The following is a 14,172-nucleotide window of genomic DNA, read 5'->3' on the forward strand; positions in this document are numbered from 1 at the left end:
CAAGTTCACTGGGGGCTCGGCAACGTTACACGCCACCGGGCCTGGGAACAATAAAGAACACGATATTCGAGTGAAACAAAACGCACCGGTGACCCACACCCTATAAAAGCAGTACACAACTCGCTGAAAACCTGTATTACAATGAAATGAACCGCATTCAAATACGCGTTGTGAATCCTGTCATTTAATGTGATATGGTATTTTCTTTACCGCGCTGATATAAAGACCGTGTTCTACTTAGAATTATGTGACCTGCTATTGACGACCATTCGTCGCTGTTTGTTCTCGTGGCCCGTACGCGCGGTCGTCAGTGACAAATCTCGAATATTCTGAGAGGTCGTTTATAAGAAACACGAAAATGAAAACTACAAAAGAACTCGACGATGAAAATGTCAATCGTTGCGGTTACTTCAGGAATTCGAATTTTCTAATGGTTTTGTCAGGATTCACCGTTGTTTTCGTCAACTCTCTCCAGTCACAAGTCCTACCTCCGATATTACCGTACATTATCAGCAGTTTCAGTGATCGATGTAGTACCAACGATAGTATGAAATGCGTTAAAGATCTATCAGTGGCTGATAAAGAGAGAGTAGCGTGGACTATCAGTATCGATGCTGCGCTGGCCATACCGGTCGCTATTTTTGGTGGATACATTCTCGAGAAACTGACGCGTAAATGGACGTTGTTTTCCTGTTTGTTTTTGGGATCTATCTTTATTGTTTCGGCCGCATTTTGTCGACATTATCAACTATTTGTGGTTGTGTGTGCTCTCAGCGGGGTGATGTTTGAATTAGCTTATTTAACCGCACTAGCGGTCGTTTCAAGCCAAACCGACGACATGAATTACAGGGCTAAAGTTCTGGCGATCGTCATGGTGGCGAAGAATATCGGTTACGTTCTCGGGCCATCGATGGCATCGTTTCTTTACGTGAATTTCGGCAAAGAAGCTCCGTTTATAATGATCGCATTATTAGCGATGTGTTCGATACCTTGCGGTATGCTTTCAACTCGTTACGGAGGGCGGCGAAATGACGTCAGAAGCGATGAACTCGATCCGACGACAACTCAACAGTATAAACTAGCTTTCACCGATGGATATATAATTGTTTTATTGTTGGTGTTATGCGTGAATAATTGCGTCAACTACAGTCAATCAGTCGTCGAACCTCAACACCTCGAAGAAGACCTTGGCGTTAGTTTGAAAGAGATGGGTTATTTCGCTCTTATAGGTGTCTGGTGGCAAACAGCGGCGACAGTTCTGGCGTCTTTAGATTCGCCTATAATTCCAGCCCGCTGGTCGATCCTAATGGCCGGAATGGTCACTACGAGTATTAGTTTTTATATCTACAGCGTTTGCAATTCAATGTGGGATTGTGTGGGGGCGGAGGTACTTTTTAGAGTAGGTATGGGACTTATCAATTTTGTGCTACCGGCTTTGTTAACTATGCTGGCTCACCACAGACACGGTGGACGCACCGACGTGTTGTTCTCTTTATATGCTACATTCGAAGCGCTTGGTGAATTTATCGGTCCTTTCCTATCGGCGCTAGCTATTGGAGAAGAGCGCTTGCCTACGATTCTACTATATACGGGAATGACCGAATTAGCGTTTGCCGTTTTGTCCCTCGTGTTTCGTAAACCTGAAAGTGAGAGCGAAAAGAGTACCAGTTCCCAAAAAGGGGAAGAATTCGAACTGCTCTCGAACTAGTTTTCATAGAAATCTTTTTATTCGGAATCTGAATTATTATATGAATCTAATCAAAAATTCAGAAAGTCTAGTCTTAATAAATTTGTTTGATCTTCCATAACGTCAACAATTCTACTATGAGCGTTTCTCATAGATTGATAACGAATATTGAATAATCCGATTACGTTTCAAGGTAGAATCATTATTACCTTCGTCGGAGATTTGATTGAGGTGACCAGTTAGTTAGTCTTCGTGTCTCGTACCTTTTATATGAACTATAAAGACTATGAATGCTCTGAACTGGTTTTACGGTTTCTTAGTCCGACCTATTCACTGCCAAGCCACATATCGAGCGGCACTAATTGACGTATATTATAAAACAGTATTACTAAAAAGAATGTATTGGTAACAAAAGTGACATTTATTTCCTATACCACAAATCTTATTACAATATCATGATAATGTTTAATCCATTATAGTTGTTGTCAATAGTCAAAGACAGAGAAATGTTTCAGTTCAAGCAGAAAAACGAACGAATCAAGAAGATCATATGGTTAATAAGTAATGAACGGAAAGGCGTATATTATATCTATACAATATATAACGTGATTTAAAATCCTGCAGATGTCCACTGATTCACATGTTATGTATATAGCAACTCGAAATTTATAGTAAACCTTGCTTTGCCACAGAACGGATTGAAATTATAGATGTCTCGTCTCGTCTCGCGTCAATAAAAAGCGGTACGGATTTTGACCTAAAATGTTCTCTTCGCATAATATTATTGTTTGAAGTCATTATGTAGCAGCATCGTGGCTGTTTCTTTACTCTAATCGCAGGTCATCAGTTTGTAGAATTCTGCAAATAAATAACGTACATGCATTATACATTTTTAAATTGTAATTTTTTTTATAATTATTTCAACATACAACATTTATATCGAAATGAAATATATATTGATATTGATATTCATAAGGTTTTCTGGTTGTTTTTTCAAATGTTATATTTCTGAATAAATCAGTCTGCGCGATACGCTTTTATTTCGGTGACGTTGAAGTGAGTAAAATTAGATTAATCTTTACTTTTAGAATGATCGCAGGCCCCACGTCGTGACCAAATGTTTACGGAATGTCCAATTCAAATTCAAATCAAGATGAGTTTCATAGATATAAACCGCCATACGATAAGAAACCATGATAATAATTGATGATACATTCCATCTCCAAATTGGCCACAGGCATTTTTCTGCCCCCCCCCCCTCACACCTATGAAGCCGAGCCTTGGAATTCGCTTGCAGCCTCTGAGGCAATGTATTCGTCTCGCCTTGTGATGACAGGAGCCGTCTGCCGTGTATATTTTGTTTTTTTTATGATTAAAACCGACAAAAAGTCAGGCCCGTAGCGAACCATCCCGCAAAAATTTAATTTCCGCTCGATTAGAATTCAAAAAGAAAAACAGAAACGTTACATTCGCGCGTATATTAGATTTGTTCATTAATTAAGACCTTCGTTATCAACGGAAATCACTCAGAGCGCATATCCGTGCATCTAATCTTCAAAATTTTCTTGGCCGAAAGAAACATATCCATAAACAACCTTTTAGTTGCAACCGAGCTAAAAACAATTCCGTACGCTACGAGCCTGAAAAGGGAATATTCAATTAGCGAGTAGTAAAAAAATTACCATCGAAATCGACACTTCCACTGCCGTCAATATCTGTATTCCGGATCATGTCATCAATATCATCGCTAGTGGTCGTTGAATCTTTAACATTTTCCAAAATCCACCTCAAATCCTCCGTTGAAATTTCACCTTTCTTCTGTTTGTCGAGAACTTTGAATGCGCTTAACAGTTCACGGTAGTCGGTATCTTCTTTCAACTTCTTACCGTAAAGATAGAGGAATCCTTCGATATCGATGTAACCAGTAGCTATAATTACGACAAAATATTTTAGCCGAACCCAGTTCGGAAAAGTACGTGTATTCTTTCCCAAACTTTGATATTTAATCGTAGTTACCTTCTGAATCGACCATATCAGCCCATTCTTTCAGCTTGTCACCTTTTACAGTCAGTTTCAAATTAGTGAACGCTGGACCGAGATCGTTACTGGATATCTTGTCAATTGATTTCTTGTCGAACTTCTTGAAACAGTCTTTGGCAACTGAAAAATATTCACAAAAGATTCGAAATTTATTCTAAGAGAGGGAAGACATTACGAAACGGAGTTTTTCAAATAAGACGAGAAGATACACAATATCCGTGTATGATGATGACGAGAGAAATCCCACAATAACGAAGCCAAGATTGAAAAATTCTATATCAGAATGATTATATTTGAGGTGCGACGTTTCGGCTAACAACTGTTAGCCATTATCAGGCGTAACAACTGTTAGCCATCATCAGGCGTAACTATTGTTAGCCATCATGAGGCATAACTATTGTTAGCCATCATGAGGCATAACTATTGTTAGCCATCATGAGGCATAACTATTGTTAGCCATCATGAGGCGTAACTATTGTTAGCCATCATGAGGCGTAACTATTGTTAGCCATCATGAGGCGTAACTATTGTTAGCCATCATCAGGCGTAACTATTGTTAGCCATCATGAGGCATAACTATTGTTAGCCATCATGAGGCATAACTATTGTTAGCCATCATGAGGCGTAACTATTGTTAGCCATCATCAGGCGTAACTATTGTTAGCCATCATCAGGCGTAACTATTGTTAGCCATCATCAGGCGTAACTATTGTTAGCCATCATCAGGCGTAACTATTGTTAGCCATCATCAGGCGTAATGAATTAACTGAAAATTAACCGGTTTTCCAAATGTGCGCTTTTGCTGTATGTAATAACTTAAAAATCCAGTCATTCATTCATGATATGATATGATTTATTTTTCATATAAAATTCTTACGGTATTTAGAAATGTAATAATATTAGATGAATGACAGCTTTGAAGCAACAGTTACCCTACACAAGAAAGCTGCCGTAAGAAAAGAAAGTAAAATAAACTAAAGAGAAGAATTGAATAGGAAAGGAAAATCGATATAATACGGATCATAATATAACATATATGATAACCTTATACTGACGTATATACACATGATAAATATAATAATATATATCTTTTTAAAGTGTTTTGTAATGCTGTATTTCTCCTTCACAAATTCGACCGAAAGTTTGATCGTGTCGAAACATATCAACTTCTATCAAAACTTGATTATAGCTTCTGTATCTTAAGTTGCAATAGTTTATTTTGATAAGGAAAACTCTTCCTGGATGATGAATTCAATTAACAGTAAAATGAAAAATGTACGTGTCTATTTTCGAATTATCATAAAACCAAACGCGTCAGATTGTATAAATTTCATGACATAGTGTCCTAGCAGGAATTATACAGTCCGTTAAGTACAAAACCATAACAACTGTAGATGTATTATTCTAATTTTTACGTGTCGTTAGGTTTATTCTTTTGAAACCGAATAGATATAGAAAAGGTTTAAATGAACTCCTTTTGAACTCCTAATCTAATTTAAATAACTGTAATGATGTCTTTTCATTAGTTAAACCATTGTATGTCGGTAGAATTGCGCGGTCCACTCGACGTGGAGAACAGATAATAAGTGTAAAACCCATTATATACAGAATTTAATAGATTAAAAGCGAGATTTATCTATCAAGAATTAAAATCAAAATACACAACGTTTCAAACTGGTTGTAAGCCATCGTTTCTAGTTATCACACTTGACGATGATCTGTTCGAATCGTCGTGTATCTTGATTTTAATCCTTGCTGAATACAATTCGTTCTTAATCTTTTAAATTCTGTTTACTTTTTGGGTTTTATATTAACCAATGAATTTCAATCTCTGCTACGATTACATTTCGTCAGCCAAAGAGCTATATTTATTCATATGCTGCGTGACGATTATTGTTGATGGTACGCACCAGTTGGGTGCATGCGAGACGTGCGTTGAAGTAGGAGGTTTAAATATATCTCAAGCTGATATTATGAGAAGCTTCAACGAGCGCGCGAGGAATCCACGAGTTCAACACACGGTTACCAAATAAGGCGTCTATTTACATCTCTGCAGCGTTCCTCCATCTTGAATACAAGTTATCAGCCACAATATATGAAGCCGAAATGTTCAACGCACCATCGTATCAGAATCATAATTCCAAACACATTTTTACAGCCGTGGACATAAGAGTTGAAATCTAGGGTCTGATTCAGGGAGGGGTGCATCCCCGAAAAAGGGCATATCATAAACTCAAAAGGAAAACCCACATTAAAAGCTCGTCGGAAAAACGTTATTTAATTTTTGGAAATACAGAGAACAAGCTTAAGAATTTTTTTATGCAAATCCCTAGCACCCTCCACTTGGATACATCCCCGGAATGTGTTTTCTATTCCATAGATTTTATACTCACCTTCAATCTGTGAGTCAGACACCTCGAAATCGTCAATTTTCATCGGCTGAAATTGTATTAGTCTACATGTTAGGAGGTCTGGAAGTTCACGAAACATTTACTGTTGAATAAACAACGTTCACTTTGGACAGTTCTACAATATCTGAGCCTCTAAATCAATTTATATATCTATATAGAATAATCTTGAATATTTATCACCCGTTCGTGAGAAGTGTGAAAAATAGGGAAACAATTCGAACACAAAATAGTAATACTATAGCATAGAATTGTGTGTAAATAGATTATAATAATTATAATGATAAATGACGAAAATATCTAATTACGAATATATTCATTCATGCTATAGTCAAACTCGCTTGAGGCGTTGTATAGTTTGGACGATCATTTTGTTAATGACTTGTCCAAATGACCACTTAGTAAATTGAATTGGAAACACAAATTGAAACTAAAAAAACAACTTTCGTCATTTGACGTCTTCGTAACCGATGATGACTTAGCGGTGAATTTGACAGTAATTTATATATGTTTTTGTGAAAACTTACCATTTTGATAGAGTTTTAGGATCCGAACTGCGACGAAAGACTCACTGTACCTGAAACTGCGCAACTGATGCGGTAACTACGTATGTATTCACGGTGGCTGCGCTCGATACCAAGACCTATTTCTAGCTATATATAAATACACACGTTTCTGCTCTCTGGATGCTGCTCTACCCCTGGTATATACCACATTAACCATCTTCATCTCGAGTATTTATATCATCATACCCGTATACACTGCAATATCACCATCTAAATCTGACCATCTCATACAGTATGTTTTCACTTAACTTGAGCTCGATGTTAAGAAATTGAATTGAATTTTCTCATTCTGCATCCATGAAATTCGTATACAGTCTAAAAACTAACTGAAGTATTCAAAATTTGTGTAGAAAAGAAGTGTTGAAATGTCTGAGACAGTCTGTAGTACAAATTGTGAAAACTGTAAGGTTGCGGTAGCTCTATGTCTTTCCGTTAATCGAACAGTATGGAAATCAAAACTTAAAATAAACTTTTCAATTCCACGCTCTCTGAATGGAGGTTGTGAATTTAAATATTGTGGGGATGCATTAGAGCCTGAGAACTGAGTCAATCAGGGCTTAGTGACGCTCTTATGTAATAGTTTAAACGTCGCCTCACGTTGGCGTCATTTCATTTCAATATTGATCGGTACCGTTTCGATGTTGGCTGAAAAAGTCTTTCTTTCGATGGAATATTTCATCGCATCCCCTTTGCACCAAAAATTGTAAAAATAAAACTGTTTTGTAGAAATAAATAAAAAGATAAAGTGCACTTGGTCAAAAGGGGGCACACTTCTCCTGCTCCCTAGATCCGCAGCTTAATATTTTCGGCAAATAACACGATATAAATCATATGATATTCACGATCAATATATCGATAATTGAATCGTTTAACCCCGATATATTGATGACGTAGTGCACATCCTCTCAAAAATAATTATTAAAATATATCAAAGATAAAATAAGTTATTAAATATATCTAATTACAAAATAAACGCCAAAATTGACAATTGAATTTTTTTTGAAACACCAATATTGATGACGTAGTGCACGTCGACTAACAAATGTATATAAACATGGTTTTCAAGGCGTCAAAAAGCGACGATACTGAGTGGATCACATACAGTGCTGCATACGCCCCCTATTGGATTTAGAAAAACTTCTAAACATTCGTGCAACGCGTTATTAGACAAGTTCAAACATGCGATCAAATCAACAGCTATTTCTGTGGCCTTGCTCGCAAACACCACACGAAAGATGTATAATATAAAGGGTTTTGATATTAGAAAATATGATAAATGAATAGAATTGGAGAAATATCTTGCTTTGAAATGAAATGTTCTTTAAAAATCTTCGTGGGGATTTTTACCTACTTTGTAGAATCGGGGGATTTTACCTAGGGTATTCTTACCTGCATTCGCTTACCGGTGCCTCATACACACGATCCCAGGGACGATGATTTCTCAAAGTGCACGCATCCTCTGAGACCAAAGCGTCCTGGGCGACATAGGATGTTTTGATTCCTTTAAAGAATGTTTCACCAACAACTAATAAAACAGAAATCCGCAGCAGAAGATTCAGCTTACATTATCTTTAATGTCATTGAAGTGCCTAGAAATTGTGTGAAAATGCACTGAAATCTCTAAATGTTTCGGGCCCCTTTTTTGGCTAGACGGTTGCCCCGCGTGGAAACTTACCCTTATTAACTGTATGTAACTGTATGCCATTTTGTGCTGTGAAAGTCTGGCCCTGGATCCGCCATTGATTTCATCTCTATTACATCTTATTCGTGTGAACGCAGCAATTAAAGCGCAGATCTTAACGCGTTGTGACGTCACAATAACAATAGACTGTAGGATGCAGACGAACAGAATCGTCTGCAGCGTTATTGAGCAGCGGAAAAATTACTGAGAGCGAGTTTTGATATTGATATGCATTGACACAGCAGATACTGATTCACCTGGGTCTATCAGTGATTAGCATTTAAAAGTCATGGTAAGTTTTAGAATACATTATCTACATTCACGGGGCTGTTTTTATAAACTGCATCAACTGTAAACCGGGGGCTAACTTAAAGGTTACAGTTAAAAGATTCAGATTTAGTTGCTCCAGAAAATATACAATTTTTGGAGCTTAGGATAACAAAAAAATAAACATCTGGGTCTGGTTTTACAAAGTGTAGTTAACTTAAATTAAGGACCTAAATCATAAGTAAATTTCCTCAATGATGATTAGTTAACTGAGCCCTGGGTTCGATTCGAAACATGTTTTATTTTCTAAATTAAATTCACCTTTTTGGAAGATGTGAAGAGGTAAATAAAATATTCAATAATTATTATCTCAAAATAAATATTTTAGGTATTGAAATGATAGATCTATATGTAAAAGGTGATAGTTTTCATGTATGTATTTGAATGTGGATTTGTAACATGACATTTTTAAACCTTTTCCAATTTCTCATTTTTGGCAAAATCTTCCGATAAATCACGTGCGATGAGATGCTTTTGAATCTCTTCGGAGAGCCGATTTGGTTTAGGCGATTCTGGCTTCATAACGAGCTTCCATTATTTATCCATCCGGCAGGGTTCGTACAATTAGAAATTGATTAATGCTGAACTGGAGAGAATTTCAACACGAACAAAAGCGTTCAATAAGTAATTGTGAATAAAGCGATCTTGAATAAAAATGTCGAGCGCTGCACTACTTCACTTATAGGTTGGGCAACTTTATAACCTGATGTCAGTACAACCATTTCCCTGGTATCTAGCTAGAAATAAACCAGTCAATTAGAATCTGCCAATATACGTTACTGCAATTTAATTATACATTATGTATCACACCGATTGGATTTTTGCACATCGAAAAGCTCGGAAACCTATCGCTGCTCGTATACATATACATATATATATATATATATCTCATAACCTTAAGAAAGTTTAAAACCTTGTATCCAGAGTTCACGTTACACGAGCTTCATATGTAATGTACACAACAAAATATACACAGGATATGAAATATTCGCAAATAATAACTGATGTTTATAGCGAAAAACTTCGTGCTCACCTGGTTCTATTCTTTCATTTTCTGACATACCGCAAAATCCCGCAGCTTCACAGTTCAGTTAATAGATGATGATACTGGACCGCGTTGATAATGTATATGTACAAACGCGTTTATTTTTCCTCGTATGAAAATATATGGAATAAGTTCATCTTCACCTACACTCAGACGCTGTAGCCTGGTGTAATCATTCTTATGTTAATTCCCATCTTTCGTGAATACTAGTGCATATTGTTCTACAGAGGCTAAAATCTATGTCCTTGGTAATGCCTATACCTTTTTCGAGTTAGGAGAACAAATTAATACCTCCTTGGAATTGAGAATAGACCTCGCAATGTGGGTCTGATTAGAAACTCTTGTTACCACAACAGACTGGACACCAGTCACAACACCAGAGGGGAGAGGGGAGGGGGAGAGGGGAGAGGGGAGAGGGGAGAGGGGAGAGGGGAGAGGGGAGAGGGGAGAGGGGAGAGGGGAGAGGGGAGAGGGGAGAGTGGAGAGTTATAACAAGGTTATCAATAAATGAACTCTGTTCTCCTTGAATCAGTTTTTTTTCCGTGCGAATTCATCATCTCAGAAAGAATCAATAAGCGAAGCTTTTTAAAGTAGGACACGATATGAATTGTGTTGAGTCAAGAGCTCAGAGATTTAGCAATTAATTGGTTAACGGGACAAGGGTTTTCAAAATTTCATGAAACTCAAAAGAACTGTAATATTCAGAGACGCGTGCATGCGTTCAGATTCATTTCATCGCGTTCGAAGGTCACTTCGGAATCACGTGACGTACTATCTCAAGGCAGTCTCCTGAACCGCGTGCGTGTATTTTCAAAATACGCAAATACATTACATTATTACGTTATCATTCGTGACCAAGATGGCAGAAGAGCTCACTTTTCACTCGTGACAAAATTCCATTAAAACCCAATTCTCATTAACACGATAAAATTCGCCACCGGGGGACCAAGTTCCGTTCTCGCTTAAGGTCGACCCAGGAAGATTGAAAATTAGAACATTAAAAACGGTTTAGTTTCAGTTTTTGAATTTTAACCGACAATTTTCGAACTGGTTTCAAAATCGTAAAACTGATCCCCGTGATTTCTTTCAAATTCATTGAATATCGATTAAGATTTCGATTAAAGGGAATCCGACGCTTCTGAATCGCGATGAATATAAACCTGTCATTTCTAGAAGAGGCCGCGGAAGTAAACAAAAAAAAAACGTATACTCGAAGACAATGTCTACAAAGTGAATGATTACAGCAAATAATCCAAGTAATAGACAACTGTAGGGATTCCTTACGTACAAGATTCTTAGATATTATCATTTATAAAATGAACAGGCGGAAAAATGTTTACTTTAAAGGTGTTCGATGAATATGTGCGCGCTGGATCTTATATACATTTTATATGACTTGTTTGAAAAACTCGTTTTTGGAAAAAACGGAAAAGAACGATTTCATCGGATACGCACACGAAGCTATCGCCATCACCTTGTTTCCTAATTAGAAGCGAAATGAAATATCTTGCTTGATATTATGCATTAGATCTACATTTTATTTCAAATGGTTGTTAAGTAGGTGCTGCACTAATGTAGAATGATGACGTAAGTACGTCTGAAGTGACAGATCCATTATACATGCGTTATATACGGTTCTTTTTTCAGGAACGCAAAAACCTGACCGATGAACAAATAGGAGGTACGTACGTCATCACTTTAATTATCATCGAAAAATCGAGCCGATATAAACACAGAGATTCAACGCCGACTAAACCTTTAGTTTGATGGCAGTCTCTAGATAGATGCGTGCGCTAGCGACCGGCGATCCAAGTGGTGCTCAGCGGGTTGAGGGAGTTATAGATATCCGTTTTAGTTTTTGGCATTATGAATCGTTACACTAACGTCATCGCTATGTAGAGTAACGACTTCTTTAGGAGTTCGGGTTATCCACTGTATTTCCCCATAGATGCAGTTTACATCACCATTAACACTCTGATGTGATGGGATGATAATACAGAGAATCCTTCACTAATAGTGAAAACCAAAGAAGTCCTTGGTTTCACATCGTCACTATTCTCAATTGTTGCGTTCAAAAATTCCAAGAATCGCCAGCAAATATCTGCATTTCATTTCCCTTTAAAATGGTGTATAAATCGATTTCGTCGAGCAAGGGACTGCAGAACTATATGATATTCAATCTAAACTTATGTTTTAAAATTGAGCGCAAATTATCGCAACAATAGGGACCTCGAGGGACCGCCACAAAATGGCGCCTAGAAACTGGAAACTTCTTTATTGTATACAGTTTACATACATTATTGTGTTCCAAAATAGAGAAACTAAAGTTAAAGATATTCTAAAGTCAGTGACTCTAAAATCACTTATCATAGATATTACTATCCGTTAGAATATCAGATATTGTTGTTTCTTCAGAGTTCAGAGAAGCATTTTCGTTGTTCGATAAAAATGCGGACGGTTCAATAACGACAGGCGAACTGGGAACAGTGATGCGATCATTGGGTCAAAATCCTACAGAAAATGAATTACAAGACATGATCAACGAGGTCGATGCCGATGGTAAGTCTCGCCGTCTTATCACTAACACTTACCACGCTATTCTGTTTGGAGAGGTGTATGCGAGAGACCGAGTGGTATTGGTTCAAATCCTGGTGGCAACAGCGGTAAGGTCAAAAGTCTTTCTATGGCCTCTCTTCTCTTAATCAGAAAAGAAACCTCCAGTCGACACCGATGGTAAACATCATCGTCTTACCAGTAACACTCACCACAGTCGGTTTCCTATAAGGGATCAATTTTGTTTACTGATGCCGGGTAGCGTTTGGGTTCGAATTCGATGGTGACAGGTTTTCGTGGACAAATATTCTATGACCTCTCTCCAAAAGGAAAACCCTCGGTTGTGCTCAGCGGGTTGAGGGGAAAACATCGAACCTGCACCGAGTGGTGCTATTTAGGGATAAAAAGGTGAATTTTCTCTTGTCATTTCAAGGGAACGGAACGATTGATTTTGAAGAATTTCTGCACATGATGGCTCGTAAAATAAAAGATACGGACAGCGAGGAGGAACTGAGAGAAGCATTTCGAGTATTTGATAAAGATGGTAACGGTTTCATAAGCGCCGCAGAATTGAGACACGTGATGACGAATTTAGGCGAGAAACTCAGCGATGAAGAGGTCGATGAAATGATTAAAGAAGCAGATCTTGACGGCGACGGGATGGTTAATTATGAAGGTAGGAATTCGTCTCAACAGGGTCGGGTCCAGGCGCCAAGTTTGAAAGACTCGTCACTACCAAAAATTGACACTTCGATGTCCGATTTTCATGTTGAATATAGTCATCCTCCCCCGGCAGGGATTCGAATCTGATGGCATCGAGATTGCCACGGCACGAAACCCTGCCATAATCGACCGTGTGCGCAGATACATGCGCAGTTCAGATGATGTGATTTTTAGCCAATCAGATATCCCGTTTTATTTTAGCCCGGGTTTTCCCATTTATAGTTCTTCCTTGAATTTGCCTCAACGATTATACAACGAGCAATCTGATTGGTGCCGCCAGTTTTCGTTCGGAAAGCTGCGCATGTACCTGCGCACCCGGTCTACTGATGCAGGGGTTCGTGCCGTGACTGAGTGTAGCGATGCCATCAGGTTCGAGTCCCTGCAGAGGGAGGATGAATATAGTGTGCTTCTTACACGAAAGCAATTTTCCCCCAAAGCGCCATCATTTCATTGAAATAATTGACTTGTTATATATAGTACCTAGTATACTTTAAGTGATTATCGTCAGGCCCATGTTGTCGTTCATGGTGTTGATTACCACAGTATATATGTAGTATTTTTGATGTGCCTGACTTATTCTATCTATGTGGGTCTTGCGAGTCTAAAACATCGCGTACACTTATAACTGTCCATTGCTAATGTAATTTTCACGTTTTGCTTTGACATGAATTATTGTGTGTGTAATGATATAAAAGCAACTCGATCTTCACATTTTTGTATCGTGGAAAGATCGTGTTGAGGAATAACCGATAATTTAAACAGTTACTCTCGCTCGACGACACGTTCTCAAAGCGATCTACCAGTGACGTATATTTCTCTTTCCGGACTCAGTTTAGTCTCCGATTGTTTTTTTGTAGAATTCGTGCAAATGATGACGGCCAAGTGATCAATTGAACGCTGGACAAATCAATCAACCATTCCAGATTTAGCATGTTATACACGATACGCTGTTTACACGAGTCCGTGTTCGTATCTGTTATACGAGCGTCACGTTTACACACAGAAGTCGAATGATGAAAATTGTATCTCCTGAAATAGGAAATCAGCGAGTAGTTTTTTTTTGGGGAACATTGTATAAAACGCAGCTTCATTCGAAATCGTTTCTCATATTATAATCAATTGTATCTACATCTAATTTCAGT

The 14,172-nt window shown here is 37.9% G+C and overlaps 3 protein-coding genes across 3 annotated transcripts; 2 read left to right on the forward strand and 1 right to left on the reverse strand.

Moving 5' to 3' along the window:
* The first annotated feature begins 358 nt into the window (after positions 1-358).
* On the forward strand, positions 359-1,708 carry LOC141904520 (chromaffin granule amine transporter-like). Its single transcript, XM_074793112.1, has one exon. It carries the CDS (start codon positions 359-361, stop codon positions 1,706-1,708), a length of 1,350 nt encoding a protein of 449 aa, XP_074649213.1.
* Positions 1,709-2,087: 379 nt separating this feature from the next.
* On the reverse strand, positions 2,088-6,785 carry LOC141904218 (20 kDa calcium-binding protein-like). The gene is made up of 5 exons (XM_074792780.1): positions 6,663-6,785; positions 6,121-6,166; positions 3,704-3,847; positions 3,370-3,615; positions 2,088-2,545 (listed from the first exon to the last, which is right to left on the reverse strand). Exons 1-5 carry the CDS (start codon positions 6,663-6,665, stop codon positions 2,517-2,519), a joined length of 468 nt encoding a protein of 155 aa, XP_074648881.1. The 5' UTR covers positions 6,666-6,785; the 3' UTR covers positions 2,088-2,516.
* Positions 6,786-8,536: 1,751 nt separating this feature from the next.
* LOC141904220 (calmodulin-1) lies at positions 8,537-14,157 on the forward strand. The gene is made up of 5 exons (XM_074792781.1): positions 8,537-8,674; positions 11,402-11,435; positions 12,170-12,313; positions 12,741-12,983; positions 13,888-14,157. The coding sequence occupies exons 1-5, from the start codon at positions 8,672-8,674 to the stop codon at positions 13,914-13,916; spliced, it is 453 nt and encodes a 150-aa protein (XP_074648882.1). The 5' UTR covers positions 8,537-8,671; the 3' UTR covers positions 13,917-14,157.
* The last annotated feature ends 15 nt before the right edge of the window (positions 14,158-14,172 follow it).

The sequence above is a fragment of the Tubulanus polymorphus genome, chromosome 4, assembly GCF_964204645.1.
Source record: "Tubulanus polymorphus chromosome 4, tnTubPoly1.2, whole genome shotgun sequence".
Classification (NCBI taxonomy): domain Eukaryota; kingdom Metazoa; phylum Nemertea; class Palaeonemertea; order Tubulaniformes; family Tubulanidae; genus Tubulanus; species Tubulanus polymorphus.